The sequence below is a fragment of the Dryobates pubescens genome, chromosome 5 (genome assembly GCF_014839835.1).
Source record: "Dryobates pubescens isolate bDryPub1 chromosome 5, bDryPub1.pri, whole genome shotgun sequence".
In the NCBI taxonomy this organism is placed as follows: Eukaryota; Metazoa; Chordata; class Aves; order Piciformes; family Picidae; genus Dryobates; species Dryobates pubescens.
Window position 1 is genome coordinate 14,800,456 of NC_071616.1, and position 13,625 is coordinate 14,814,080.

General features: G+C 45.9%; 1 protein-coding gene across 2 annotated transcripts in view; it reads right to left on the minus strand.

Annotated features, from left to right (window-relative positions):
• The window catches only part of NIN (ninein), a 74,976-nt gene that overhangs the window by 18,435 nt on the left and 42,916 nt on the right, over positions 1 to 13,625 (minus strand). For both annotated transcript variants that reach the window (XM_054161642.1, XM_054161643.1), the window contains exons 16-24: positions 11,048 to 12,973; positions 8,893 to 9,018; positions 7,963 to 8,032; positions 6,416 to 6,631; positions 5,931 to 6,044; positions 3,944 to 4,066; positions 3,294 to 3,407; positions 1,605 to 1,751; positions 19 to 198 (exon numbers count right to left, since the gene is read on the minus strand). In XM_054161642.1, coding sequence (XP_054017617.1) covers positions 19 to 198; positions 1,605 to 1,751; positions 3,294 to 3,407; positions 3,944 to 4,066; positions 5,931 to 6,044; positions 6,416 to 6,631; positions 7,963 to 8,032; positions 8,893 to 9,018; positions 11,048 to 12,973 — 3,016 coding nt within the window. The remainder of the gene's footprint in view (positions 1 to 18; positions 199 to 1,604; positions 1,752 to 3,293; positions 3,408 to 3,943; positions 4,067 to 5,930; positions 6,045 to 6,415; positions 6,632 to 7,962; positions 8,033 to 8,892; positions 9,019 to 11,047; positions 12,974 to 13,625) is intronic.

The following is a 13,625-nucleotide window of genomic DNA, read 5'->3' on the forward strand; positions in this document are numbered from 1 at the left end:
TTTCCTTGCTTGGGTTACCTTCTCTCTGGAGTGAACCAGCTCTGATTTGGTGCTCTGGACTTCTTTCTGCAGCCTCTCATTCTCTTGACTGAGCAGCTGCTGCTCTTGTTTCATCAGCTGGACCAGTTCTTCCCAGTGGAGTTGCCTCTGTTGGTCCTGCAGCCCTGAGGAAGGCACAGCCTGTTCTAGAACCCGATTCTTGAGACAGACAGAAGTGCAGGGTTAGGCCTTCAACAAAGCAGCAGACATTTTCTCTGTTCAGGTGGGGTTTAAGGAAGGTTTTAATAACTGCAGACTCTAAATCGTCACAGGATTCCCATCTTCCTCCCAGCCTCACACGCTGCTTCCCAGTAAGAAATCCAGCACACTAATCAGAGTGCAAACCCAAAGTGCTTCCCTTCAGTAAAAGCACAGCTAAGAGCCAGGTGCCAGAAGGGCTGATGGGAGAGCACCGAGCTCAGTGCCACAAAATGCCAATTTGTGCTCCAGTTTACAGCCCCAGCAGGCAAATTGGAGAACTCAGCCTCATTTATTATGCAGTAATGGCTGTAATTGAGCTCCTGTCCCACAATTGTGAAAAAGCTGCTTTTCCATGTGGACATGAAGCATTCCTTAATTACATGGCAAACAAGCCAAATGAGGAACTGAATTCCTAACACCAGTCCCAAGACTGCAGTCTACAACCTGCCTCAGATACAATTCCTCGTCTGTTAAGAGAGGCTGGTACAATACTCTGCCTCTCAAACCCATGGCTGACTGAAAATTAGACCCTCCTGCCAATTACTAGCTTGATTATTAATGTAATTACAGCTTTGATAGCTAAAAATTCATACACTGGCCACATTCCCCCCCCACCGCATCCCCCAAAAGATTTACTTCAGGGGAAAATGGAGACTCAGAAGATGGACTGAGCATTGCCTGTTGTAGTGTTCCCAACTTCTAAAAAGTTATTTAAAATAAGTTTAAAATCTACACATTATCATAGAATAGTTTGGGTTAGAAGGGACCTTTAAAGGGCAACCCCCCTGCAGTAAGCAGGGACATCTGCAACTAGTTCAGGTTGCTGAGAGCCCCATCAAGCCTGACCAACAAGACTATTTAACTGTTTTAAAATGAACAAATGAGAGCCACCAAGAGAGGGCTGGAGCACCTCTGCTATGAGGACAGGCTGAGAGAGTTTGGGCTCTTCAGCCTGAAGAAGAGAAGACTCCTGGGAGACCTTAGAGCATCTTTCCAATATCTGCAGGGGACTACAAGAAGGCTGGGAAGGGACTTTTTACAAGGGCTTGTAGTGGTCTGGTTTTCTTTTTAATTAGCTTTATACCACTTGTTTAAAATAAACCTAAAAATCAATAGTTACATAACTCAGAGCCTACTTGCTCAATCCTGAAGCACTTATTTGTGTCCCTTTGGTACACAAGCCAACCTAAACAAGTAAGTTGGCTACGGCAGCAGGCTGCAGAAGGGCAGCAGCTGGTTGGTTGGACTAGATGACCTTTAAAGGTCCTTTCCAACCCAAACCATTCCATAATTCTATAATTTCAGTGTCCATAAGCCCTGGTATGCAAAGTTGACTTGACTTTGAGGCACCTGAGGTCCATTACCTTTTCATTGGCATTCTGCAGTTGCTTGTGTAAAGACATCACTTCTTGTTTAAGAGCTTCCTTCTCCTGTTGTGTCACCTGTAAGTCCGATTTCAGGCAGGACACTTGGAGGTTGGTATTTTGCAGTGTTTCGTCTAGGCTCTGAACCTGTAAGGAGAAGGAACAAAGGTTGGTATTTGCTGGACCAAGATTTCTCCCAACTTTGGTCTTCTAGGATGCACATGCACACATTGAGAGTCTCTGATGGAAGGAGTGAAGAAGTTCGAACTCTGACAACCCCCTTTAAAACCCATAGAATCTGACTAGTTTGGGTCGGAAGGGACCTTTCAAGATCATCTAGTTGAATGTCCTGGCAGTCAGCAGGGACATCTGCAACTAGAACAGGTTGGTCAAAGCCCCAGACAACCTGAATGGAATGGTTCCAGGGCCATCTACCACCTCTCTGGGAAGCCCAGGCCAGTGTCTCACCATCAACCATTTCTTCCTTCTCTCCGGTATGAATGTCCCTCTTAAATTTAAACCATCACCCCTTGTCCTGTCACAACAGGCTCTGATCAGAAGTCTGTCCCCAGCTTTCTAACCAGATCCTTTATGTACTGAAAGGCCATCAGAAGGTCTCCCTGGAGCCTTCTCCTCTCCAGGCTGAACCACCTCAACTCTCTCCTGGCCTCACAGCAGAGGGCTTCCAGCCCTCCCGTCATTGCTGTGGCCTCCTCTGGCCCTGCTCCAACAGCTCCATGTCTGTCCTGTGCTGATGACTCCAGAGCGGAGCTAAATGCTAGATCATTTTCTGACTTTATTCAACATCAGCAGCTATTTTGAACAGACAGTACTGCAGTCAGCAGAGACACCTTCCAGTCCTGAATATTTGCTCTGATATGCTGGGAAGATTTCTCCTGCATTACATATTCTTCCTGGATGCTCATGGTCAAGGAGAATCTGCAAGTGTAATATGCCAGGCAGATAGCCTGGAGAGGAGAGGCTCAGAGATCTGGGGTGGTTTAGCCTGGAGAAGAGCAGCCTGAGAGTGGATCTGATCAACGCTCAGAAAGTGTCAAAGGGTGGGGGGCAAGAAGATGGGGCCAGACTCTTTCCAGTGGTGCCCAAGTGATAGCACATGGGACAATGGAAACAAAATGGAACCCAAGAGGTTCCATCTGAACGTGAGAAGAAACTTTTTTGCTGCGAGGGTGCTGGAGCCCTGGAGCAGGCTGCCCACAGAGGTTGTGGACCCTCCTCCTCTTGAGAGATTCCAAACCCACCTGGACATTGTGATCCTAGGCAAGCTGTTGTGGGTGACCCTGCTTCAGCAAGGAGGGTTGGACTGGATGATCACCAGAGGTGTCTTCCAAGCCCTCCCCATCTTTCATTCTGTGAGAAGGACAAGGCCCTACCAGAACAGTGATATTTTAGGACAAACTGGGCAGAATGAACTGGCAAAAAGGAACTTGGCTGTAGATGCAAAACAACATCACTTATTCTCAAGGGAAAAAAAGTGCCTCATTGCATTTAACAAGTTTCCTCTTGTTCTTTAAGGACGTCACTTTGAAAGCCCATCAAAGCAGCCATTCTTAGCTGCATGACATCTTTGCCCACATTAGATGAGGGCTGCTTTTAATGGAAAAAAGCATGACAAGAGATTATAAAAATGCTTTTGACCCAGGGCTATACCCAACCCCACGATTATACCTTCTCCTGTGAAACGGTGAGCTGCGTTTTCAGTATCTGACTCTGCTGTTCCCAGCACTTCTGCTCCTGCTTCAAGCTGCCAATTGTGTTCTCTAAGCAGCTTATTTTAGCTACCTGAAATAAGATTACCTCAGTAAGCACGACTCACTCAGGATTTTCTTTAACTCAATTGGACTTCCAGACTTAAGCAACACAGAGGAAACTCAGGACATGAAACAAAAGAATCCCAAACCCTCCATTCCCAGCCAGAATCTCCAGACAACAGGATCATTATTTATAGTGTCCATAAGTAGCTACTCTGCCCGAGTTCAGAGCTGCAATGAAAGTGGAAAAACACTGTCTTCCTTGTCCTGCTGCGATATCTGTAGGACTCTGTCCCTTGCAATGTTTGGCATTTTCTACATAATCAAATTACAGTAGAGCTGTGCTCCAGAATTTAACCTTTCTTTTTAAAAGCAGCTAGAAAAGAAGAAGGGAAAAAAAAAAGAGGCAGTGCCAATTAAGCATTTATCTGGCTTGAAGGTAAGGGGGGAGGGAAAAAAAAGTCCAAAGTAGTTTTCCAGTTTAGGGTGATACAGGTGATAAAAGAATTTTAACAGCTTGTTACAGCATGTAGGGAGCGATGTGAACTGGCACTTGTCACCTCCTACCTTATCAATGCATCTGTTTAACTCCTCACTCAGGTCTTCTTTTTCTTTCTGCAGGTTTTCATTCTTAGTAATTAAACTTGAAACTTCATTTTGAAGGTCAGAGAGGTCAGGACATGTGGGCAGCTGTGGAGAAGAACCCCCTCGCAGTTACATTTCTGTGCTGCTTCCAAGTTTCACAAGTATTACACAAAGCTGCTGGGCCACACATCCCACTCCAGATAGAGCAGAAGAGAGAGGAATCATAGAATAGTTTGAGTTGGAAGGGACCTCAAATTCCCCTGCCATGGGCAGGAACACCTTTCACTAGACCAGGCAGCTCAAGTACCCATACACCTTGGCTTTGAACGCCTCCCGGGTTGGAGCTTCTGCCAAAGGAATAATGAAGGTCTCTGCTAGTCTGATAAGCAGAACCTCTTTCCCAAGCCCCAGCTTAATTGCTGGGAGCTGTCACCAGGCAAAGTGACTTCTCAAGCATCGGAATTGTTGATGGTGGAAGGGAACTCTGGAGATCACCTAGTCCAGCCCTTCCTGCAGGCGTTCAAGAAACATGTGGACGTGGCACTTCAGGATGTGGTTTAATGGCCATGGTGGTGTTAGTTATGTTTGATTTGATGACCTTAGGGGTCTTTTCCCACCAAGATACTTCTATGATTCCCACCCAAACTGGGCGAGCTAAAGGAACTTGTCTAGTCAGGGTTTCAGTATCTGCAAGGATGGAGGTTCCACAAACTCTCTGGACAACCTGTCTGGCCACCCTCACAGTATAAAACCAAACCACATTGAAATGTGTACTGCAGTTTGGTACAAATGACCACACGAGCATCAGTCATGAGACCCAGAGCATCCTTACTACAGCAACAGTGCTAAGGATTCCCAGTTGCCCCATGGCCCCTCAGATTTGCTTTAGGGCTGGTCTTGCTCTGCCTCTTCTATGAAAAAAAGAGAGAAATCACTGTTCTGCTGACTTCTGACTCTCCTCCTGTTGCCAACAGCGCTTTCTACCTTCTGTGCTGTTCTATCTTGGCTCACTCAATTGTCTGTCTTTAATTACACTCAAGTCACAATCCTCTCTTCACTGAACAGCCCTCATCTGCTCTTGCTTTTTAAGACCATTATCAGTCCTGAGCACCGGGTGCATCATATGAGTGCTTTATTGCTGGGCAGAAAATGACTCTGTGGAGCCCTAATCAGGGGAGCCAATGCATTTGTTGCCTTCATTATCTGTGTTTATTAGCATAGATGGACACAGCCAGTCAAGCCATGCTTATACAGGAGATAACCAAGCCCTCCAGGAAATTATTATAGAATCATAGAATCATTTCAGCTGGAAAAGACCTTTAACATCATCGAGTCCAACCATTATCTAACTCTACCAAGTCTGGGGCTAAACCATGTCACTCAGCACCACATCTCTGTGGCTTTTCAACACCTCTGGAGATGAGGACTCAACCACTCCTTGGGGAGCCTGTTCTAGTGTTTTGTGACCTACTCAGAGAAGTAGTTTCTTCTGATGTTTAATCTAAACCTCCCCTGGTGCAACACAGGGTAATTTCCTTTGTCTTATCACTTTATACTAGGGAAAAGGGACCAATTCCCACCTGGCTCAAGCCTCCTTTCAGGTAGAATCATAGAACTATTGAGGCTGGAAGAGATCTTTGAGATTAAGTCCAATTGCTTGCCTAGACCTCAAAATCCCACCCCTACTGCTAAGCTACTATCACTAAACCATGTCCCTCAGCACCACATCCATGTGTCTAAGGTCCCTTCCAACCTAAGCCATTCTATGGTTCTCCAATTAAAAGAAAACCAGCATTATCTGATGGCACTCAAGTTGGTGAGTCATTTGAAATCAAGATATTTAAGACTGGTAGACAGTGCTTAGGGATGTGGTTTAGCTAGAGTTGGCTGTGTGGGGTTAATAGTTGGACTTGATCTAAAAGGTCTTTTCCAATCCCAGTGGTTCTATGGTCCCAACAGGATGCCATACCTGTTTGGTGTTCTCAAGTTCCTGCTTGAGGATGTGGTTCTCCTGCTCCAATATATGAGCTTGAACCTTCATTTTTGACAGCTCCATCTCCAAGGAAGACACCAGATTTGAGGACTGCAAAAAGCAAAAGGCTCAGATTTTAGTTTAGGAGACATGCAGGGTAACAGGAATTAACCAGAGGATGCTGCAGCCAGTGACTTGAGTCAGAGCTGGAATGGCACTGGGCTGAACAGAACAGGCAGGCTGGGAAAAGCAGGTAGATGTTTAGTATCACTAAGCTCCATTTTCAAGATAAGCCTGCACACTCTCACCTGCCTGCTTTTGGCTGTTGCCATGCTTTCCTTCCACACCCACTGCCATGAGAAGGTATGTTTGAACATTGAAAAGACCATGCACAGCTTAAAGTGGGATGTTAATTCTGTAGAACCTCTCTATTCCTAGAAGTTCTACTGTTCCATGCCATTAGAGACAGTGGAATCCTGTACCTTGACTTTGGAGTTTTCCAGTTCCTCTTTCAGTACCAGCCTCTCCTTTTCCCATTCTTCCAAGGTACACTTTCCAGCTTCCCTTTCCTTTTGCTTGAGCACCCTTGCCAGCTGTTGATTAAGATCCTGCACATCTGCTTGATTTTTGGAGTTCCTCTGGCTAAGTTCTGTATTTTCGGAGTCCAGCTGCTGGTTCCTGGTCTTCAGATCTGCGACCTGAATTGGGACAGCAGTGTCAGTCATGACTAATTCTGCAATGGAAAGAGCTTGAAAAACATTTCATAAAAACCATAGGATGGGTTGGGTCAGAAGGAACCTTTAAAGGTCATCCAGTCCAACCTCCTTGCAGTCAGCAGAGACATCTGCAACTCGAGCAGGTTGCTCAGTGCCCCAAACAACCTGACCTGCAGTGCTTTCAGGGATGGAGCGTCTACTACCTCTCCAGGCAACCTGGGCCATGGTCTCATCACCCTCACAGTGGAAACATTTAGCCTAAATCTCCACCTCTTTTAGTTTAAACCATCACCCCTTGTCCTGCCACAACAGGCCCTGCTCAAAAGTCTGTCCCCAGCTTTCTTATCAGCCTCTTTAAGTACTAAAAGGCCACCAGAAGGTCTTCCTGGAACCTTCTCCTCTCCAGGCTGAACAATTGCCTTTCTGTTAAGATGATTTGGAAGTGTCACTCCAATTCAGTGGCTCAGCCAAGACAACAGAATCCCAGTCTGGTGACTCCAAGCAGTGGGACACACAGCAGGCAAGCACACTCTGTGTAACAGTCATGACCCCCGTAGCACTGCTTGCTTTATTTCCGTGAAACATTTAATTTGTTCCATGTGCTCATTTTAAGTTAACTCAACAATTTCAGAGCTGGAATTCTCCTGAAGGCCTGTTGCATGCATGGTCAACCTCACAGACTTAATTTCTGTTAATTGGCTTCAATTATATCAGTTATTGTATCAGTCATCTGGCACACACCACTCTGTTTCTCCTTGCCTTTGCTGATGTCTGTTTTGGTAAGCTGCTGGATTATTCTGAGCAAGTAGAACTTTACCAAGCAATAACAAGGGGGACATGAATCTAAGAGCTACTGAAACCTTTTACTTTGCCTAACATAACAAACCACCCTTAACATAAGAGTCACAGGCTCATGAATACAAGCAAAGGGTCACAGCTGGCAGCATCCCTCAACTCAGCTAGCTGGGAAATAAGTAGAGACTGAGTCACATAACCTCTGTTTCCCATGGGTCACTGCCGAGCATTGCCCACAAAGACTAACAAAAGAAAGATTTTTATCTTTCTATTTCTATTAAATAAACTTCCCAGGCTGACTATGGAAAGTGCTCTCAAGTCTGTGAGCTAGATCATTACAGCAGCATGGTAGCTGTCTTCTGATCAGGTCAAACAAGCTTCATATCCATCCCGGTGAGTTAATGAGAAGGTTTAATTGTACATAAAGGTCATTTTCCACTGCCTGTGTGACAATCTAAGGAGCAGCTTTTAAACAGTGACAATTTCTACAGACATGGTTATAGGCTCAGTTCACATACCTGCTTTTTCAGGTTGTCGACCATCTTCTGTACAGCCACTTTCTCCTTTCTCACAGCCTCTATCTTTTGCCTAAGGAAAAAAAAAAATCAAACCTCATCAACATTCAAGGTCACTTGTTAATATCCAGTCATGTAGACAGGTGTATTAGAAGGAGCTTCTTGACTGAAAACACTGGAAGAGGCTGCCCACGGAGGTGGTTGAATCCCCATCCCTGGAGACATTTAAAAGCTGCAGAGATGTGGTGATGAGGGGAGTGGTTTAGCACCAGTCTTGGTAGAGGTAGGTCACATTTGGAGCCCATGATCTTAAAGGGCTTTTCTAAACAAAATTATTCTATGATTCTATTCTAGTCTATTTACCACACAGGAGAAGAGTTTTACCTCATGCTCAGATGGAACCTCCTGGGTTCGTTTGTGCCCTTTGACCCTTCTCCTTTCACCGGGTACCAATTCAAAGAGTCTGGCCCCATCCTCTTGCTTCCCACCCTTCAGCTATTGATTAGCATTGAGTAGATCCCCTCTCAGGCTGCCCTTCTCCAGGCTAAACAGCCCCAGGTCTCTCAGCCTTTTCTCCTCACAGAGATGCTTCCAGTCCCTTCTGCATCTTTGAAGCCTCTGCTTGACTCCAGTAGTTCCCTGTCTCTCTTGAACTCAGGAGCCAGAACTGCACTCAGTCCTCTGTGGCTTCACTGAGTAGAGGGCAGAAGAACCTTCCTCAACCTGCTGGCAAGACTCTTCTGAATACAGCGCAGAACTGTCAGACTGTCAAACAGCTGGATTTCCAACAGGACCCAGAAATAAACCCACATCAAGTTTTGTAGACTATCTAACAGATGTAGGATCTTCAAGAGGAGGGATGTAACCACCACGTCTGCACCGCAGCGTGAGCCTGAAGCCATGCACGTGGTCCAAGCCCCATGGGATTCTCACCGCATTTCCTCTCGGGATCCATTTAGCTCTCTCAGCTTCAGGCTGGAAGCACTGCCTTCCTCATTTAGTAAAGTCACTTCATTTTTCAGAAGGGCATTTTCTTCTCTGAGCTTCTCAGCTTCACATCTGTGGCAGAGACAGGAGACCTGTGAAAACTGGTTTTGTTTGCTGTCTAGGACCACAGTGAGAAAAATTACTCCTAGCTTGAGCTGTGAGTAATTCAAGTTTTCTAGTATTCCAAACCCAAGCTATGACTGACTTTTGTTATATATGAACATTATATGGATTTTACAGTTTATCATCAGGGTACTCCCCAGATCCCTGACAAAGGGGCTTTTTGTGCATCTTTTTGTACAGCTAAAGTTGATTAAAATCTAAGATATCTAGTAAGGTTTCACACTGATATTGTACTCCACCTGTCAATCCTGAAGTTACAAACACCATAACTTTAAACAATTTACCACCCCAATATGCAGGCTGCTGGAGGAGTGACTCATTTGTTTCTTGAGCCCAGTATGATAGGAACAGCAGCACTGGAAAGTGCCTTCCCTGTCCTGAGGCAACCATAAAGAAGTATCTTTGCCACGGTGTAATACTTGCAAGAACCATTTCCCACAGGAATTTGGTGCTGAACAATAATTAAGCCACTTGTAGCCACTTTATGGCCTCCAAAACAATCCTTGCTGAAGTCACAGAAACACCGTATGGTGGGAGCTGGAAAGGACCTCTGAAGATCATCCAGTCCAACCCTCTGCTAAAGCAGGGTCACCCACAGCAGCTTGCCCGAGATCAAAATGTCCAGGTGGGTTTGGAATGTCTCCAGAGCAGGAGACTCCACAACCTCTCTGGGCAGCCTGTTCCAGGGCTCCAGCACCCTCACAAAGAAATTTCTCCTCTTGTTCAGATGGAACCTCCTGGGTTTCAGTTTGTTCCCACTGCCCTTGTGCTGTCATTGGGCACAACTGAAAAGAGTCTGGCCCCATCCTCTTGCCTCCACCCTTTAGCTCCTGATCAGCACTGAAGATTCCTGCTCAAGCTGCTCTTTTCCAGGCTAAACAACCCCAGGTCTCTCAGCTTTTCCTCCTTACAAAGATGCTTCAGTCCCCTCAGCATGGTTGTAGCCTCCGCTGGACTGTTTGCAGTAGCTCCCTATATCTCTTGAACTGGACCCAGCACTGCAGATTTGGCCTCACAAAGCAGAGGGGCAGGAGAACCTCCTTTGACCTGCTGACCAGAGTCTTCTTCAGGCACCCCAGGAGGCCAGTGGCTTTCCTAGTTTCCAGAGCACACTGCTGGCTCAGGGTGATTTTGTCCACCAGCACTCCCAGGTTCTTCGCCATGGAGCTGCTTTCCAGCAGGTCATCCACACACCTGTACTGGTGCAGGGTTTATTCCTCCCCAGGTGCAGGACTTGACACTTGCCCTTGTTGAACTTCAAGAGGTTGCCCTTCACCCAACTCTCCAGCCTGGCCAGGTCCCACTGAATGGCAGCACAGCCTGATAGGGTGTCAGCCCCTCTTCCAGGTTGAAATACAGCAGTTAAAAACAGGTAGGAAAACCCTGTTCTATTCTGTGTGTGATCATGGTATGTATCAGATCACACATCTGATTGGTTCCCAACACTAAGTTCTCCTGTTGGGATAGAAGGTTACCCTAATGTTCTAATATTAACTTAAATATTGAGAAAAATAGAAGCACTTTGAGCATTCCAAGCAACATTCAGAACTAGAAGGGAGTGAACAGAATGAAGAAGTGATATTAGTAGAAGCTAAAAGCATTCTGGAAGCGTTACCATAGTATTTTGGAGATAAAAATAGACGACTTTCTGCTGTACCATCAACTAGACACTGTGATGGTGCCTGCATCCACAGACAGAAGAGCTGGCAGATTGCTCCTGGTTTACCATTGGTGTTAGGTCATGGGTAAGAGGGGAGTAAGTCACACACATTCATTCCAACCATCGTTATCCATGAATAATCAGCCTGCTAGAGTCCAAGACGCTGATTGCTACTGAGTTAAACTACAGGGATTAATGCAGGAACCGCAGGGTGGGCAGCAAGCCATGAGTGGGACACACTAGGTTAGTGTCTAAGCAGCACGTGGGATTACTGTGGGACCAGCACATTGCCCACAAAGGTTTGCAAGTGTACATTACCTCAGGAGGTCCACTTTTTGCTGCAGCTCAGTGCATGTGCTTTGCAAGCTGTGGGTCACTGTGTTGTTCTCCTCCCTCTCTCCGTGGAAGTGTACCTCGTTTGGGTTAACCAGAGCAGCAGCTTTCTCCTTCAGCTTTCTGCTGGGTTCTTGCAGCTCCCTCCTTTCTTTCGTGGTGCTGTCGCTATGGGCACGCCTTTCTTGGCCATCTGTAAACATGGTGGCACGTTCTTCAAGCTTCCCAAGCTGGCATCTTGGTCTTATCTCATCACTGTATGCATCTACATTCCCTTCAGCATCTTGTTCTTGCACATCTTCCAATTCTTCAGCTTTTTGGAGGAGCTGTGCATTTTCTTCTGTGAGCTTCATACTTCCTAGTTTGCAATGAAGGCTTCTCAGCTTATGCAGGTTGTCTTCCAGCACTTTATTTTTTTCAACTAACTTGATCATTTCAGATTTCAGATCCTCATTTTCCACCTGAAGTTCTTCTTGTAGTGACAAAAGTTTAGCCTGTGCCATTGATCTTTCTTCTAACTCTTCCACCCTCTCCCAAAGCTGAGCGATTACATTTTTCAGGTCACCATTTGCTGACCCAGGAGCATGATCAAGCTGGAGAGAAGCTTCACTCACTTCTTCAGCCTCCTCAAGCTCAACCTGCAGCCTGGAAGCATCAGGAACAAACTCTCTATTTTTAGGAGCTATTCTGTGATTTAGCAGATGAACCTTCTGCTGTTTAACATCCTCCTCATGCAGCATTTTTGCTCCGGGAACTCTCTCAAGGGTTTGCTCAGGATCTCCACCTGCTCCTGCTTTAACACATGATTTCTCCAAATCTGACTCCATCTCAGACATTTCTTCCAGGTCTGTAGTGTCAGCCTCCAAAAGCAGAAGGACATTGGACTCTGTTTGCTTGTCAGCATCCCTGCAGTCACCGGGCAACCCTTCAAAAATGGGATCTATGTCATCTGGCAGCTGAGATGGTTCTGAGCTGGAGTCGGAGCAGCCAGGACTGTGAGGTCGCATGGGCTCCCGCTCCACAGCTGCCAACCTGTGCTGCAGCCTGATGATCTCAGCAGCCATCCTGACATTTTCCTTCACAGCTTGCTCGTGCACTTTCTGCAGATTTAGGAGGACATCAGCGTCATCTCCCAGAGGGACCACACCGGAGAAAGAAGCAATTTTGCTCTTTGCTTTGGCATACTCGCTTTCCAGGACCCTATAATGATTTTGTAGCATGGAAAAACTATGGGTCTCCCACTGCAGTTTCTGGATTTTCCCCTGGAGATTTGAGATCTCCAAGCTCATCTTTGCCTTTTCTGTTTCTGCCCTTGCACAAATGTCTTTGTTTAAGCTCTTCAAAGCCAGAAGTTTGGAATTGAGATCTTCTTTCTCTTGCTTATATTCACTATCAAGCCTTTCCAGTTTTTGCCTAACCAGTTTCCCATTTTCCTCCACCACAGAGAGATGCTCCTCTTTGTTCTTTAGCTCTTTCTCATGGTCATTTTGGAGTTGTGTTATTTTATCATTCAGTTGTTTCTCTTGCTTCTCAGCAGCATTCCTCAGGTCTTGCAGCTCCTTCTGAAGCTGCGCTCTCTCGCACACAAGCTTGTTCACTTCTTCCTTGAAGTTCTTCTCCAGGAGATCTTTCTCCTGGGTCAGGGCAGAAGAAACAGCCTTTTCATTTGCCAGCCTTTCCTTCAGCTGCTCATGGGCTTCAGCAACCTCCTGAGCAATTTCATCTTTTTCAAACTCCCACTGAGATTTCTCTTCTCTCTGCTGTTCAGCAAGTTCGTGCAGCTCTCGCTGGTGGCGTCCTTCCAGGTTTTGGATCGTTTCTTCGTACTTATTCACAAGTGTTTGTGTCTCAACAGAAAACTGAGTTTCTACATGAGATGTTCTTCTGTTATAGTCACTTTCCATTTTTTTCCTAAACATGGTTAACATAATATATTACTAAATTCTGGGCTGGCTCAAAGAGATTCAAATGCCTTTTTAGGTTGAATAAAACAAGCTGGAAAATGACATTAATTTTTTTCCCCCCCACTGAGTTTTAGATGATTTTACAGGTGTTTCTGAGAGCCACAAGTTAAATTTCAGGTAGTTAGGTGAAACTTCTAAAATAAAGATTCAATTGCCTTGGAAAAACATAACTCATGAAACATCCTCAGACAAGGTTTCATATCCTATAGATGGCCCTTCTGTTCTCCTGATCTGATTTGTGGGGGCAGATGTTCTTACCTCTGTCTCTCCCTGCTACCCCAGGATGGTTTCACACAAATCAAAAGAATGGTGGGTGTTGGAAGAGGCCTCTGGAGATAACTAATCCACCCCCCTGCTACAGTAGGGTCACTCACAGCAGGTTGCCAAGGATCACGTTGTTCAGGTGGGTTTGGAATCTCTTCAGAGAAGGAGATTCTACAGCCTCTTAGGGCAGCCTGCTCCAGGACTCCAGCACCCTCACAGCAAAGTTTTTCCTTATGTTCAGGTGGAACCTCCTGGGTTCCAGTTTGTGCCTGTTACCCCTTGTCCTGTCACTGGGCACCACTGACAAGAGTGTTCTCAGCCTTTCCTCCTCACAG